The 13,513-nt window shown below is 47.3% G+C and overlaps 1 protein-coding gene across 1 annotated transcript; it reads right to left on the bottom strand.

Annotated features, from left to right (window-relative positions):
• Window positions 1–8,970: 8,970 nt before the first annotated feature.
• Window positions 8,971–11,874, bottom strand: LOC123397429. The gene is made up of 4 exons (XM_045091963.1): window positions 10,779–11,874; window positions 10,507–10,558; window positions 9,744–9,813; window positions 8,971–9,153 (listed from the first exon to the last, which is right to left on the bottom strand). Exons 1-4 carry the CDS (start codon window positions 11,872–11,874, stop codon window positions 8,971–8,973), a joined length of 1,401 nt encoding a protein of 466 aa, XP_044947898.1.
• Between the last annotated feature and the right edge of the window lie 1,639 nt (window positions 11,875–13,513).

Genomic DNA, 13,513 nt, shown 5'->3' with positions numbered 1-13,513 from the left:
TCTGTGCCTCCTGACTCACGGAGTCACAGTCCGGTTCAATCAGTCTGCTGGAGTTTTAGTTTTCAAAAAAAAAAAAACGCTGCTGGGTGATAGTGATGAATGATGACCCAACCATAACCTCGGCATGTAGCCAACCTCATCGTTGTTTGGTGCCTCGGGCTCCCGAAGTAGCAGGGTGACATCATGCGCCGCCTCCTCCGTGTTGGAGAACATGACGGGCAACCTCATATTTGATTTGGGATCTTCATTACCCAAGTGCCCAGGGCCGGTACCGCATGCCTCGGTACTTTGGTTGTAGTCACTGCTACATGGACCTCGAGGAATAAGTACCGCCCAAATCTGAGATTGGGGGCATAGCAAGCGCTCGGGGTAGATGTGCGGACCTGTTTCGACTCATCATCGATGAGCTCTCAACAGCTAGAGGTGATGATTCGAGCGACGACAACGGCATGTAGATGAATGGAAGTGTGGCAGGAGGTAGGAAAGGAACGTTGTGGGGTCCTCGTGGGCATGTTTTGTAGTCATGCGCGCATAGAATTTGGCGGTGGACGTGAAGCGTCGGACGGGACCTTTTCCGTCCGGGTCGTAGCCCGCCAACCAAGCACGAAGGAAGCCAACAGGGGGGGGGGGGCTTCGTGGTGCTCGTGGTAGCGACCGCGGAATCGAGGGCCGGAGAGGATGCCTAGCGAGAGCTTGTTAGAGAGGGAGGCGCGCACGAGGCACTCGGGCTCGTCCGGCGGGAAGCGGAGGAAGATCTCCTCGAGGAACTCGTCCGGCAGCGATGGTGGCGTCGGCGGCAGTTCAGTTGTGCATGACCTCCGAGGATTCGGTCTGCTGGAGTTTTAGTTTAAAAAAACGTTGCTGAAGTTTTTGTAATTAAACATACTAGTTGAATGTCCGTGTGTTGCCACGGGTCAATAAATGAATCTATAACGAGCCCTCGGCTACAGCTCCATGACCTCATTGTGATGTCGCTTTGATATGTTGTCACTTCTGCGCCAAATCTGCCAATGTTTCTTCAAGTCCACCAAACTACCGTTGCTATTCCTAGATCCGCTTCAAATTTGCATGAGTTTTCTCCAAGTATGGAAAATTGCTGAAGTCATTCCCAATGTCACTAACTTCAGAGAGAATTCCTTATTTGGCCCTTCCTTAAAATTTGCTTCCCTTTTTGGCGTTAAAAAAAATCTTTTCGTTTTGGCACTCAAACTTCAATTTGTTCCCTATGTGACATTCTATCAATTTTGACCATGAAGGGTGTTAAGTCGGACTTGAAAATACCGTTTTACCCCTAGTGCAGTATGTGAACAAATTATATTATAAAAATAGAGTTAAATCATTGGATTTTAGTTAAAAATATATGGCATAACCTCCCCTGTGTTTGATGTCATATCCCATCTAAACAATTCATATATTCATTTATGCACACAATTCATGTAGTACAATGAAAGCATGACTATAAAATCTTCAGCATATGCACATAATTCATCAAGTAACATACTCAACTATCGTAGTCATCTAGTTTCATATACAATACCTCCAGGTGACATACATAAATGATACATCACATAAACAACACAAAAGCTCGCAAGCTCACATGATGAGATGAGTACATAAACAATTTCCAAATGGAGCTTCGATAAACAGGATGCAAAAGCTCACATGATGGGCTGAGAGCATGAATAGTTTCCAATAAACACATAACGACCAAAACAATCACAAATTAAGCTTTCTTTTGCTTCCTGCGCTCAATGCAGGGCTGGCTGGGTTGAATCTTTTGCTTCTTGTGCAGATTGCAGGGCTATCATTTGGAACCATGGGAATCTTTGCAATTTCTGTAGAAAGTTATTTCTTTCTCCTTTTGCATTTACCTTCCAAGGAACAATTGTTTGCTTGTTGGGCAGATCACTTTTAATGGAAATGAGCCCAAGTTGACTTGAGAGAGTCCTCGACCTACACTTAGGCATGCATGGCAGTGGTAATTTAGAGTGAGGAAACAATATAAAAAACTTAGCAAAATGATTGACAAGTGGGATATTAAAATTAAAACAATACAGTGGTGTGAAATCACACACAAGTCCATCTAGCCGGCTGATTTTTTCGTTCCTTCCGCCTCCTCCCACGGATAATGCGTGTCCGAGTGAGCCTGCCAACCGCTTTCACATGTTTCCTTATCTTCTCCTTCGACTACTCCCCTCCACATCTTTTTCCTCATGCTTTCTTCCTTTTAGCCATCCAGCCTCATCCATCACACACGCAAGCTACAAGGTAGTTAGGTCCCATGGAGACACCTAGGAACTGCTCCATCTTGTGTCCACCGGCCATGGTCCCGAGGTAGCATCCAAGAAGTATCTAGAGGTTAGAATAACAAGCGTTCATGGAGGTAGGATGTGAGCTCGCCGGCCGACGCGACTGACCACTGGGATTGGCGGTGCTCAGGAAGACATCACAGAGGTGGAGGTAGGATACGAGCTCGCCGACCGACGCGACTGACAGGGAGATTGGCGGCGCTTGGGATGAGAGCTCAGAGGTGGATGGCCTTCTGGTTGGTGCAACGGCAGCGAGCGACGGCGGTGTTTCTTTATCATCATTTTTATTGCAATTTTTTCTGCAACATCATCTATGTTGCAAGAATTTTATAATAACTAGCTGGTGGTGATGGCGGCAACGACAGCGGTGCTGGTCAAAGGTTTAGAGCTCGTCGGCGATGACGTGAAGGCGATTACACACGGCGCCAATCCTCTATCACCACCATCTAGCAGAGCTCGTGGAGAACACAGTGGCATTTTTTTGCAACTTCCTCTTTGCTGCAAGATTTTCTGTAACATCCATCATGTTGCAAAACATTTCTTCCGTAACATCATACGAAGGTGAAGACAACAAAGAATTCTACAACATTACCATTGTTCCAAAGTTTTTTTGCAACAAGAACTTTGTTGCAAAAGTTTTCTGCAACAAGACATGTGTTGCAAAGATTTCTGCAACGGGTCCTCTGTTACAAAAATTCTACAACAACCACTTTGTTGCAATGGTGAAAAGTGCCACTCTGTTGCACAATTGCAAGAGCCAAACAGTTTTTTCTGCAAAGCGCCCGTTGTTTCAGGAATTAATGGTCGCACAGCCAAAGCAGTTCTTTTTGCAAAGCGGCTGTTGTTTCAGGAATTAATGGTCGCGCATTTGCAATAGCCAAAGCAAAGCAGTTGTTTCTGTTGGAGAATGTCGCATGGGAAACAAAAAATTTCCTACGCGCACGAAGACCTATCATGGTGATGTCCATCTACGAGAGGGGATGAGTGATCTACGTACCCTTGTAGATCGTACAGCAGAAGCGTTAGTGAACGCGGTTGATGTAGTGGAACGTCCTCACGTCCCTTGATCCGCCCCGCGAACAATCCCGCGATCAGTCCCACGATCTAGTACCGAACGGACGGCACCTCCGCGTTCAGCACACGTACAGCTCGACGATGATCTCGGCCTTCTTCATCCAGCAAGAGAGACGGAGAGGTAGAAGAGTTCTCCGGCAGCGTGACGGCGCTCCGGAGGTTGGTGATGACCTTGTCTCAGCAAGGCTCCGCCCGAGCTCCGCAGAAACGCGATCTAGAGGGAAAACCGTGGAGGTATGTGGTCGGGCTGCCGTGGAAAAGTCGTCTCAAATCAGCCCTAAAACCTCCGTATATATATGTGGGAGGGAGGGGACCTTGCCTTGGGGCTCAAGGAGCCCCAAGGGGGTCGGCCGAGTCCAAGGGGGGAGGACTCCCCCCCCAAACCGAGTTGGACTTGGTTTGGTGGGAGGGAGTCCCCCTTCCTTCCCACCTCCTCCTTTTTTTTCTTTTCTCTTGATTTTCTCTTCTTGGCGCATAGAGCCCTTTTGGGCTGTCCCACCAGCCCACTAAGGGCTGGTGTGCCACCCTCAAGGCCTATGGGCTTCCCCGGGGTGGGTTGCCCCCCCCCCCCGGTGAACTCCCGGAACCCATTCGTCATTCCCGGTACATTCCCGGTAACTCCGAAAACCTTCCGGTAATCAAATGAGGTCATCCTATATATCAATCTTCGTTTCCGGACTATTCCGGAAACCCTCGTGACGTCCGTGATCTCATCCGGGACTCCGAACAACATTCAGTAACCAACCATATAACTCAAATACGCATAAAACAACGTCGAACCTTAAGTGTGCAGACCCTGTGGGTTCGAGAACTATGTAGACATGACCCGAGAGACTCCTCGGTCAATATCCAATAGCGGGAACTGGATGCCCATATTGGATCCTACATATTCTACGAAGATCTTATCGTTTGAACCTCAGTGCCAAGGATTCATATAATCCCGTATGTCATTCCCTTTGTCCTTCGGTATGTTACTTGCCCGAGATTCGATCGTCAGTATCCGTATACCTATTTCAATCTCGTTTACCGGTAAGTCTCTTTACTCGTTCCGTAATACAAGATCCCGCAACTTACACTAAGTTACATTGCTTGCAAGGCTTGTGTGTGATGTTGCATTACCGAGTGGGCCCCGAGATACCTCTCCGTTCACACGGAGTGACAAATCCCAGTCTTGATCCATACTAACTCAACTAACACCTTCGGAGATACCTGTAGAGCATCTTTATAATCACCCAGTTACGTTGCGACGTTTGATACACACAAAGCATTCCTCCGATGTCAGTGAGTTATATGATCTCATGGTCATAGGAATAAATACTTGACACGCAGAAAACAGTAGCAACAAAATGACACGATCAACATGCTACGTCTATTAGTTTGGGTCTAGTCCATCACGTGATTCTCCTAATGACGTGATCCAGTTATCAAGCAACAACACCTTGTTCATAATCAGAAGACACTGACTATCTTTGATCAACTGGCTAGCCAACTAGAGGCTTGCTAGGGACGGTGTTTTGTCTATGTATCCACACATGTAAATGAGTCTTCATTCAATACAATTATAGCATGGATAATAAACGATTATCTTGATACAGGAATTATAATAATAACTATATTTATTATTGCCTCTAGGGCATAATTCCAACAGTTTCTGCAACACAACCGTTGTTTCCGAAATTAATGAGTGGGGAAAAGACAAGCGGGGCGTGTAAGGAGATCAATTGGACAGCTGCCCGGTGTGTAGATCCAATGGTCAATTATTGGTAGTACATTTTTTTGGGTATAAACCAAACATACATCATAACCATGATATGGCTGGATTATTTTCTTTACATCCCAATACTAGGTGAAAAATAGATGCACTAGAGGAAGTTCTGAAACTCATAAAGCTGCAAGAGCCGCTGGATGGAGTCCATCACAGCAAGTTGAGAGACACAGCAGCAGAGGTAGCGATAATGTACATCCCGTTATAAAATACATGACGTGGAGAAACGCAATCACAGCAGCACAACATTGAGAGACGGTTATGATGTTCCCTCATGCCGTGATTCAGGAACACCAATCTTCTTAAGATCATGAAGAAAGTCTACACATAACCTAATAACCTCCTCTGTTCCATAGCCTTGGAGATGCTTCCTTCTGTCCTAGCACGGTTATGAACATATTTCCTTAAGACTCACATGATCCTCTCGAAGGGGAACATATTGTGTAGAAATATAGGACCGAGAAGTAAAATCTCGTCGACTAGGTGAACCAGGAGATGCGTCTTAATATTAAAGAAGGACGGGGGAAACACCAACTCAAAACTGACAAGACGTTGGACCACATCCTTCTGTGGCCTTCTAGACATTCTCGATCGATTACCTTCTGAGATATTGCATTGAGGAATGCACATAGCTTCACAATGGGTAATCAAACATTTTCCGGTAGAAGCCCCTCAATGTAATCGGAAGCAACTGCATCATAATCACGTGGCAATCATGAGACTTCAGGTTTTGGAATTTTTCTCTGCCTTATTTATTATTCCCTTTATATTAGACGAGAAACCAGCAGGGACCTTCATACTGCTCAGGCATTCAAAAAAGATTTCCTTCTCTGCTTTGGTAAGAGCATAGCTGCTTAAGTATTGACGCCCTTTATCAGTCTTCTTGTCGTATGAGTCTTTCATACGTTGCTGCTCCTCCCGTGCTTCTGTTGTAACTTTTGTCTTCCCATACACGTCCAGAAAGCCTAGCAGGTTCATGCAAAGATTTCCATCACGTGCATCACGTCAATTGAAGACCGGACCTCTAGGTGTTTCCAATAGGGTAGCTCCCAAAATAAAGATTTCTTTTTCCACATGGCCACGTGTCTGGTAACGTCATCTTTCGGAACAGAATGACTGCCAGGACCCTTTCCAAAGATTACTATTTGATCCAAATCCTTGACCATAGCCAATAACTCATCACCAGTAGGGAGGTTAGGCTTCTTCTGGTGATCTGCCTCACCGTTGAAATGCTTGCCTTTCTTTCTTACGGGATGATTGGTCGGAAGAAATTGACGACACCCCAGGTAAACAACCTTCTTAGATTTTTCCAAATATGTACCTTTAGTATTATCTAAACAGTGCGTGCATGGATTGTATCCCTTGTTTAACTGTACTGAAATGTTACTAAGAGCAGACCAATCATTGATGGTTACGAACAACAATGCTCGTAGGTCAAATTCCTCATGTTTGTGCTCATTCCACACACGTACACCTGGTTTGGCTCACAACTGCAAAAGTTCATCAAACTAATGGCCTTAGGTACACATCAATGTCGTTGCCGGGTTGCTTCGGTCCTTGGATGAGCACTGGCATCATAATGAACTTCCGCTTCATGCACAACCAAGGAGGAAGGTTGTAGATACATAGAGTCACGGACCAGGTGCTGTGACTGCAGCTCTGCTCCCCAAAAGGATTCATGCCGTCTGTACTTAGACCAAGCCGTAAGTTCCTTGGGTCATTTGCAAAGTCCGGCCACTCCCTCTCAATTTTCCTCCATTGCGACCCATCTGCGAGGCATCTCAACATTTTCCCGTTTTTCGTACGCTCGTCTTTGTGCCATCGCACCAACTTGGCATGTTCATTGTTTCTGAACAGACGTTTCAACCGTGGTATTATAGGAGCATACCACATAACCTTAACAGGAACCTTCTTTCTTGGGGGCTTGTCATCGCCCTCAACATCACCAGGGTCATCCTGTCTGATCTTGTACCGTCATGCAGTGATACCGGGCATTTATCCATATTCTCGTACTTCTCACCGCGGTACAGGATGCAGTCATTAATGCATTCATGTATCTTCTGCACATCTAATCCAAGAGGGCAGATAGCCTTCTTTGCTTCGTACTTAGTCTCGGGCAATTCGTTATCCTTTGGAAGCTTCGGCTTCAATATTTTCAGTAATGGTCTCGCATTGGTCTCGGTTTTAATTTGTACCTGGACTAATGGTCTTTTACGCTCCAGCCGAAAGACCCATTTTCTACTAATGTGGGGTGGGTCCCACCCACTCTTCCGTTGGCTGTGTAAGTTATCCGAGTCAGACGCCAGGGTGCCTGGTGTTTGGGTTTGTGGACCAGACGCCATGGCCCCTGGCGTCTGGCCCTTTGCCACGTCATCTGATCAACGACGGGACAGATCGAGCGGGCCCCTACCAGACGCTATGGTCCCTGGCGTCTCCCGTGCAACCCAGACGCCAGGGACGTTGGCGTCACGTAAAGAGGTCAGATATGTTTTTTTTAAAGGAAGGTCAAAACCAGATTTTCTTTGTCCAAGAGGTTAAAACACAAAAATTTACCCGTGCACGTCTTGTCAAATCCCGTGCAGGCAACCTGCCGCCTAGGCATGTAGCGGATGGGGCTGCCGCCTCCGCACGTGACGGCAGGAGTGGCGGCTAGCGCGTCTACTATCACGATATTGCTGGTTTGTTTTGACAATATGTCTCAGATTTCTGTTAAGTGCCATTGATACATGGTCTTCTTGAGCAAAAATTTGAGAAACCGAACACGAGCTATCCAGCAAGCTCACTACAACCACACAATACATAATTAATTGGGTGGCCTCATTTCGCAACCACAAAATACATAACTATCAGGGCTCATTAAGGGCCTGCTAGGTGGCCCAATAGGTTGGTGGCTATGATCAAGCTGAGAGCCGACATTGCTTGCGCGGAGCGACCCATTGAGCAGTCGCGGACTCGCGGTGGTCGTCTTTCGCCTTGGTTGGTGCTTGCTCCTTGCTCGTTCTTAGCCAGGTCCGTCATAATCTGCTGGCAGCCTGTGCAGCGTACTCTTTTGAAATAGGTTTTCGTCTCGTTTTGTATATAGCAATCATAAGATACAATATGAGACCACTGTTGGGACAAAGAGCACATCCACGTTTTAAAGAAAAGAAAGAAAAAACAATGCCAACATCGACGGCTTAACGAAAACAATAATGATCCGCAACCGCTGCGTCTTCTCCGGAAAATTCCCACCATGATCCAAACACCTTGATCCATCGCGTACCAAGCAGCACCTTCACGAAGGTTAATGACGACGACGACACTGTTGCCCGGACAGGTCCTAGGGTTTCCCCCGACACTCTCCGAGGCGCGGGGAGGAGGAACATCCGACACTCTTCAGAAAGGAAGGGTGACACTATCAAGCGTCACCATGTCGGTGTCAAAAAATAAGGATTTCTTCCGACCCCAAAACCACCACCCCCGGACAATCAGAGACGCTCCACAAAGCACACCATCCACCAACAAACGTCACCTCGATCTTGCAATCATCATCGTCGTCTCACCATGGTCAACGTAGCAAGGTCGGTCGATATGAGACGAACCACCCAAAGACAAGATCTGACAAGAGGACAACCACACCGAAGGACAACCACACAGGAGGGGACCACCTCCTGTGCAGCAGCCTATGGGAGTGTATTTTCTAATCGGCTGCAGATGGCTGACTCCGCGAGCGTACTTGCCATGGAACTCGAAGAAATCACACAGTCCATCCTAAAAAAAAGGAACGTCGCACCGAGATCTGAGTGCACGGATGAAATGAAGACCATGCTTAAAAGATTTGGATTAGGGAACGGCGTACTTTACGATGCTGTTAACACAGATGCAGAATCTGGATCCAGGTTGCTGGGCCTCCCCAGCGATGGAGGACACCTGACCCTCCCAACGGAACAGGCAAGGGATGGATAGAAGCAGTTCCTCCTGCTGCGCCGAGGATGAGGAAGAACAGGGTGCCGACATGGGCGAATGCTGAGATATAGAATTGACAAAAAAAGAGCAAATGATATGGAATTAACTACGTGGTCAAAATCGTGTGGAGGGGAGGTACATGCCGGTCCTTCTCTAAATTTATGGACCGAGACATTGAAACATTAGAGCATGGTTAGTAGTATAGCCAACTGCTGGCTATTAGCAGTCTTATAGCCCATCTTATAGCTAGCTTATACAATAGTTAGTTATAAAAGAGTACTATTTTTATCATATATGGCACACCTTTCATTTTCACAAAGCACCTAGGAGCACGTGCTAGTGCTAGCTCTTCATGAAAAGCCCGCTTCCCTTCTCTCTCCTCTTCTCTCTCATCCAACTCAGCAAAAATATAGTATTTTAATACATACAGCCTGCTGACTGTACCTTATTGTACTGTACTTGCTTTTAGAAGACACGTTTAATGCGAGGGTCCCATTTCTATTGCTGCACAATATACTGACGAGTATACTCCAAATATACGAGGCATGGCTGACATCTCGAGGAGAATAGAGCATCGAGATATCCGGTCCATCTGAGCTCGTGATTAGAAATGAATTTTCGACATACGCTGTCCAGCTCCCTCCACAGACCCAATCAGTAAAAGTTTTTCCTTGGCAGTTGGTCTTGCTGCCGAGTGGCACCTGCCTCCGCTGCTGATCTCTGCACAATTGCATATGAATTTCTACATCCCACTACTATTGTATCAACTACAGGCCAAAAAATGCAACAAGTACATGACAATTGTGGACCTGCTGAAACTTGAAACTATGAGATCCTCAAGCAACCATGCATTCCCATATCCTGCAGTTCCATAAACTTGTGGATCAATACCCAGTTTGCATATGCTTACGCTTCAGCTACATTGCTTGGTGAAAAAAGAACTGAAGTAACCTCAGCACTTGACAGGTACCACCAATTAAATCCACAAGATTAATTAGGACACATTGGCAGGCCAGCATCCAGAAACATTCATCATACCATCTCTTGGACGACAGAACCACTAAACTCTAGGCATGCTCTCGCCATAGGCTGATCCATGCTACTTCCTTTGAGATGAATTTAAGAAATGGATCAAAGCTAGGAGAACAAACCGTAGAGCTTTTACAATGATAAGACTAGGCTACTGTCGGTAGAAACAACAGAGCAGGTGACGCTGCAAGAAATTGGAGGTTCGTTACAAGATAAACCATTCATCCACATGGGCATGCTAACACGCGGAAGTTATCATGCCCACCTCCATATCTAGTGGCACCATAACACAAAAAATAGGTACAAAACTGTGAAATAATTCCTCAAAGGACCCTTGACGCCTCCAGGTTTGTCATTTTTCTCGTTGAGAGAGAGGCCTCCTACCCATAGCTAGCTAGGCATTGTGAATGCGCCACTTCAAGGGGCATACCCTTTTCTGCAAAACATAAACTTCTTAGTGTGATACTCGATAAATTGCCAATTAAGCAGGCATAATTATAAAGTGCAACATCCAAGCGTTAAATATCACTGAAAGTTTGCTCGACCATCATTAACAACTTTATACATGATTATATATTAACTATTGTATTTGTTCTGCTAACTGGTATATAATATTTTTTTCCTAAATTCACAAAAGAAAGGACATATAGATGTACCTGGCGGGTTGAAGAAACTCATGTACGGGATCACAGCACGAGTTTTCTCTCTCTTCTGTAGCTGTTTCCACCGTAGTGTCTTGAGACTAATCTCATAGATATCAAGGCCCGTGGTAACGAAAATGATATCTCTACCCTCCACTGATCCAACCAGTTCAAGTCTTCTAATGGGAATTTGAATGGAGGGTTGATTATTAAGATTGATGACCGTACGCTGCGTCCATGACGCAACTCCGTTGGAACCCAACTGTCTTGACCACGTGTGGAGGGTTAACTTGTCCACATGTGCAAACCCCAAACTACCATCCTCCATCGCCATAAGGATAGTAGCGGCACTGGCATTTACAGACACCGCAAGCGGCACATTAATCAATGATAAGCAATTAGAGCTCAGGTCATACCTAAGAATTCCTACACCATGATCATCATCATCATACGCAAGCCTGAAGTGTGGTGCGCCTTCGACGAGTATGGGGGGCATTGGCTCGATGAATGTCTGGCCAGGAAGATGAAGTCCAAAGGAGGGCTCGCTCCACTCATCGAAATGAGAATCAAAGCACGGCTTGCTGCAGTCACCGGACTCCGGTAAGGACACACACGCGTGTGCAACACGCTCACCATCGTCATTAATCACCAGCCCGACGAAGACCACCCGGAATGGGCCGGCGTGACATGCTCGGTGGTCACAGCCGCTCATGGTGCAGAGCACCGCGGCCCCATACCCATAGTTCAGGTATTCTTCGGGCGCGTGGAGCTCCCTCCGGCAGCCGGTCATGGGGTCCCAAACATCCAGCCGATTGGGTTGTTCAAACAAACTGCCAAGGAGAAGGCGGCCATGGCGGCAGTCACACGTAGCGTAGTCCCAGTCCACCCGGTGGTCGCCGGGAACGGGTGAGCCCAATTTCGTGGTGGGGACGAAGCCCAGTATGGGGGCAGGTCCATGGAACTCGCGGTAGCGACCGCTGAAGCGAGGGCTCGAGAGGCGGCCGAGCCAGAGCTTGCTGATGAGGGAGGCGTGTACGAGGCACGCGGGCTCGACCGGCGGGAGGCGGAGGAAGATCTCCTCGAGAAGGTCATCTGGCAGCGATGGCGGCATGGTTGGTGAAGGCGGCGAGGGCTTCAAGTGTTTGTTTTGTGTGGGGGGGGATTTGTGAGGGGTTTCACTTTCAATCGGGAGGGGAAAAGTTTGAGGTGGTGTGGAGGAAGTCCGACGGGTAGGGCTGGGCCACAGTGTGCTCCTGTTGCGGTGTCACGTCTTTAATGTTTTCACACGCAATTTTAAGGGAAACGTTTATACACGACGCGTCGGTCGAATCTTTCAGCTAGACGCATCGCGTTCGTTCTATCTGTGTGGATCGCGCGTTCTCCTTTGCGCAGGCTGCTGTCACCCCCTCGCATACTCCCCTCCTCCCTACCCCCCCCCCCCCCACCCCTGCGCTGCTGCCGGCAACAATCACCGGTCCCTGCCTTCGCCGGACAGATCCGCGATGTTCCTTTAAGCCGGCGTGCCTCCCCTGTTGGAGCTCATGCCGCCAGCCGTCATGGAGTCGCATCGGATGCCACCGGTGTTGGAGAAGAAAAGTTATGTCAGAGATGACGATGTTGCAACCGGCGACGAAAAAAGCTTCAAACCGGCGATAAAAAATGCTACAACCAACATTGTCGAAAGCTTCAACCAGAGACGAAGGGAATCGAGGGGCACCCACCATGTAAACCGCGAATGCTACAACCGGTGATGAAAAAAGTTTCAACCGGCTAGAAAAAAGCTTCAACTGGCGACAGCGAAACACAAAAAGCTGCAATCGTTGACACAAAAGCTACAACCATATGTTTGAAAAGCTTTATCCACAAACCAACAAGGAAAGCCTGTCATCTTTGTTACAACCAACAAAAAGATTCAAGCGACATGGAAAAAAGCTTCAACCATTGTGAAAAAAGCTTCAAACGACATGGAAAAAGTTTCAATCAAAGTGAAAAAAGCTTCAAACCGTCGGCGGCGGCGGCGGCGACGAGCGGCGAGCGACGAGGGGAGGGCATGAGGGTGTTGCGATGAGCGGCGATGACGGGAGAAGAGGGATGGGGTGCTCGTGCGGCAGGAGGTCGCAGGCGCGAGGGCTGCGCGCCAGATCTGACTGGCCGTCGTCCGACCGGTGGGAGCGGTCGTGTCGGTGCGCCGCCGCAGAGCAGTGCCCATTTTTGCCCAATTTTAAACAGACCTATTTCTTGGTTTTGTCAGCTGCCTCCTATGCCATCCGATTCTGTGGGATCATGCGGCACACAGCTCGTCCCTGTCCCAGCACAAAGATAACCCCAAGTGATGAGGGACAGAGATCGGGTGACTTGCCCAACTTGTGGCCTTCTATCAGCCGTTCAATGCACATCTAACGCACAACAGTGTCTCAAAGCAAAATAGGCAGCCATTCAGCCAGCAAAACAGAGTTTTTGCTTCACACTTGGTCATTCAGTCACTAGACAATACAAGCAGCAGTTTTTAGTTTATTAACAATATCAACTTAACAATACAAACATGTTATATACATAGTAAATAGAAAAAAGTCCATTTTACTACCATGAATAAAGTGGATGGTTCAATTTACCCCTGATCTATTTTTTTTGCTTCTTCTAGCCCCCAAACAAATCTAAACCGGACAAAACACCTCCCTGACTGTTTTTGTCTCCACCCGCTGCTGATGTGGCACTAGTCAACGATGGTTTTGACCTGATGGATAAATGTT

Source organism: Hordeum vulgare, chromosome 5H (assembly GCF_904849725.1).
Source record: "Hordeum vulgare subsp. vulgare chromosome 5H, MorexV3_pseudomolecules_assembly, whole genome shotgun sequence".
NCBI classification, from domain to species: Eukaryota; Viridiplantae; Streptophyta; class Magnoliopsida; order Poales; family Poaceae; genus Hordeum; species Hordeum vulgare.
Note: the sequence above shows the minus strand (reverse complement) of the source record. Positions and strands in the feature narration are given on the sequence as shown.

What these genes read in the sequence shown, in the direction of transcription:
- LOC123397429 (XM_045091963.1), bottom strand. Translation starts at nt 11,874, where the DNA reads ATGCCGCCATCGCTGCCAGATGACCTTCTCGAGGAGATCTTCCTCCGC. An exon ending in GAGTTTCTTCAACCCGCCAG is followed by an intron (nt 10,559 to 10,778) that starts GTACATCTATAT and finishes TATGTTTTGCAG; the next exon opens with AAAAGGGTATGCCCCTTGAA. An exon ending in GAAAAACTTTTACTGATTGG is followed by an intron (nt 9,154 to 9,743) that starts GTCTGTGGAGGG and finishes TCTATATCTCAG; the next exon opens with CATTCGCCCATGTCGGCACC.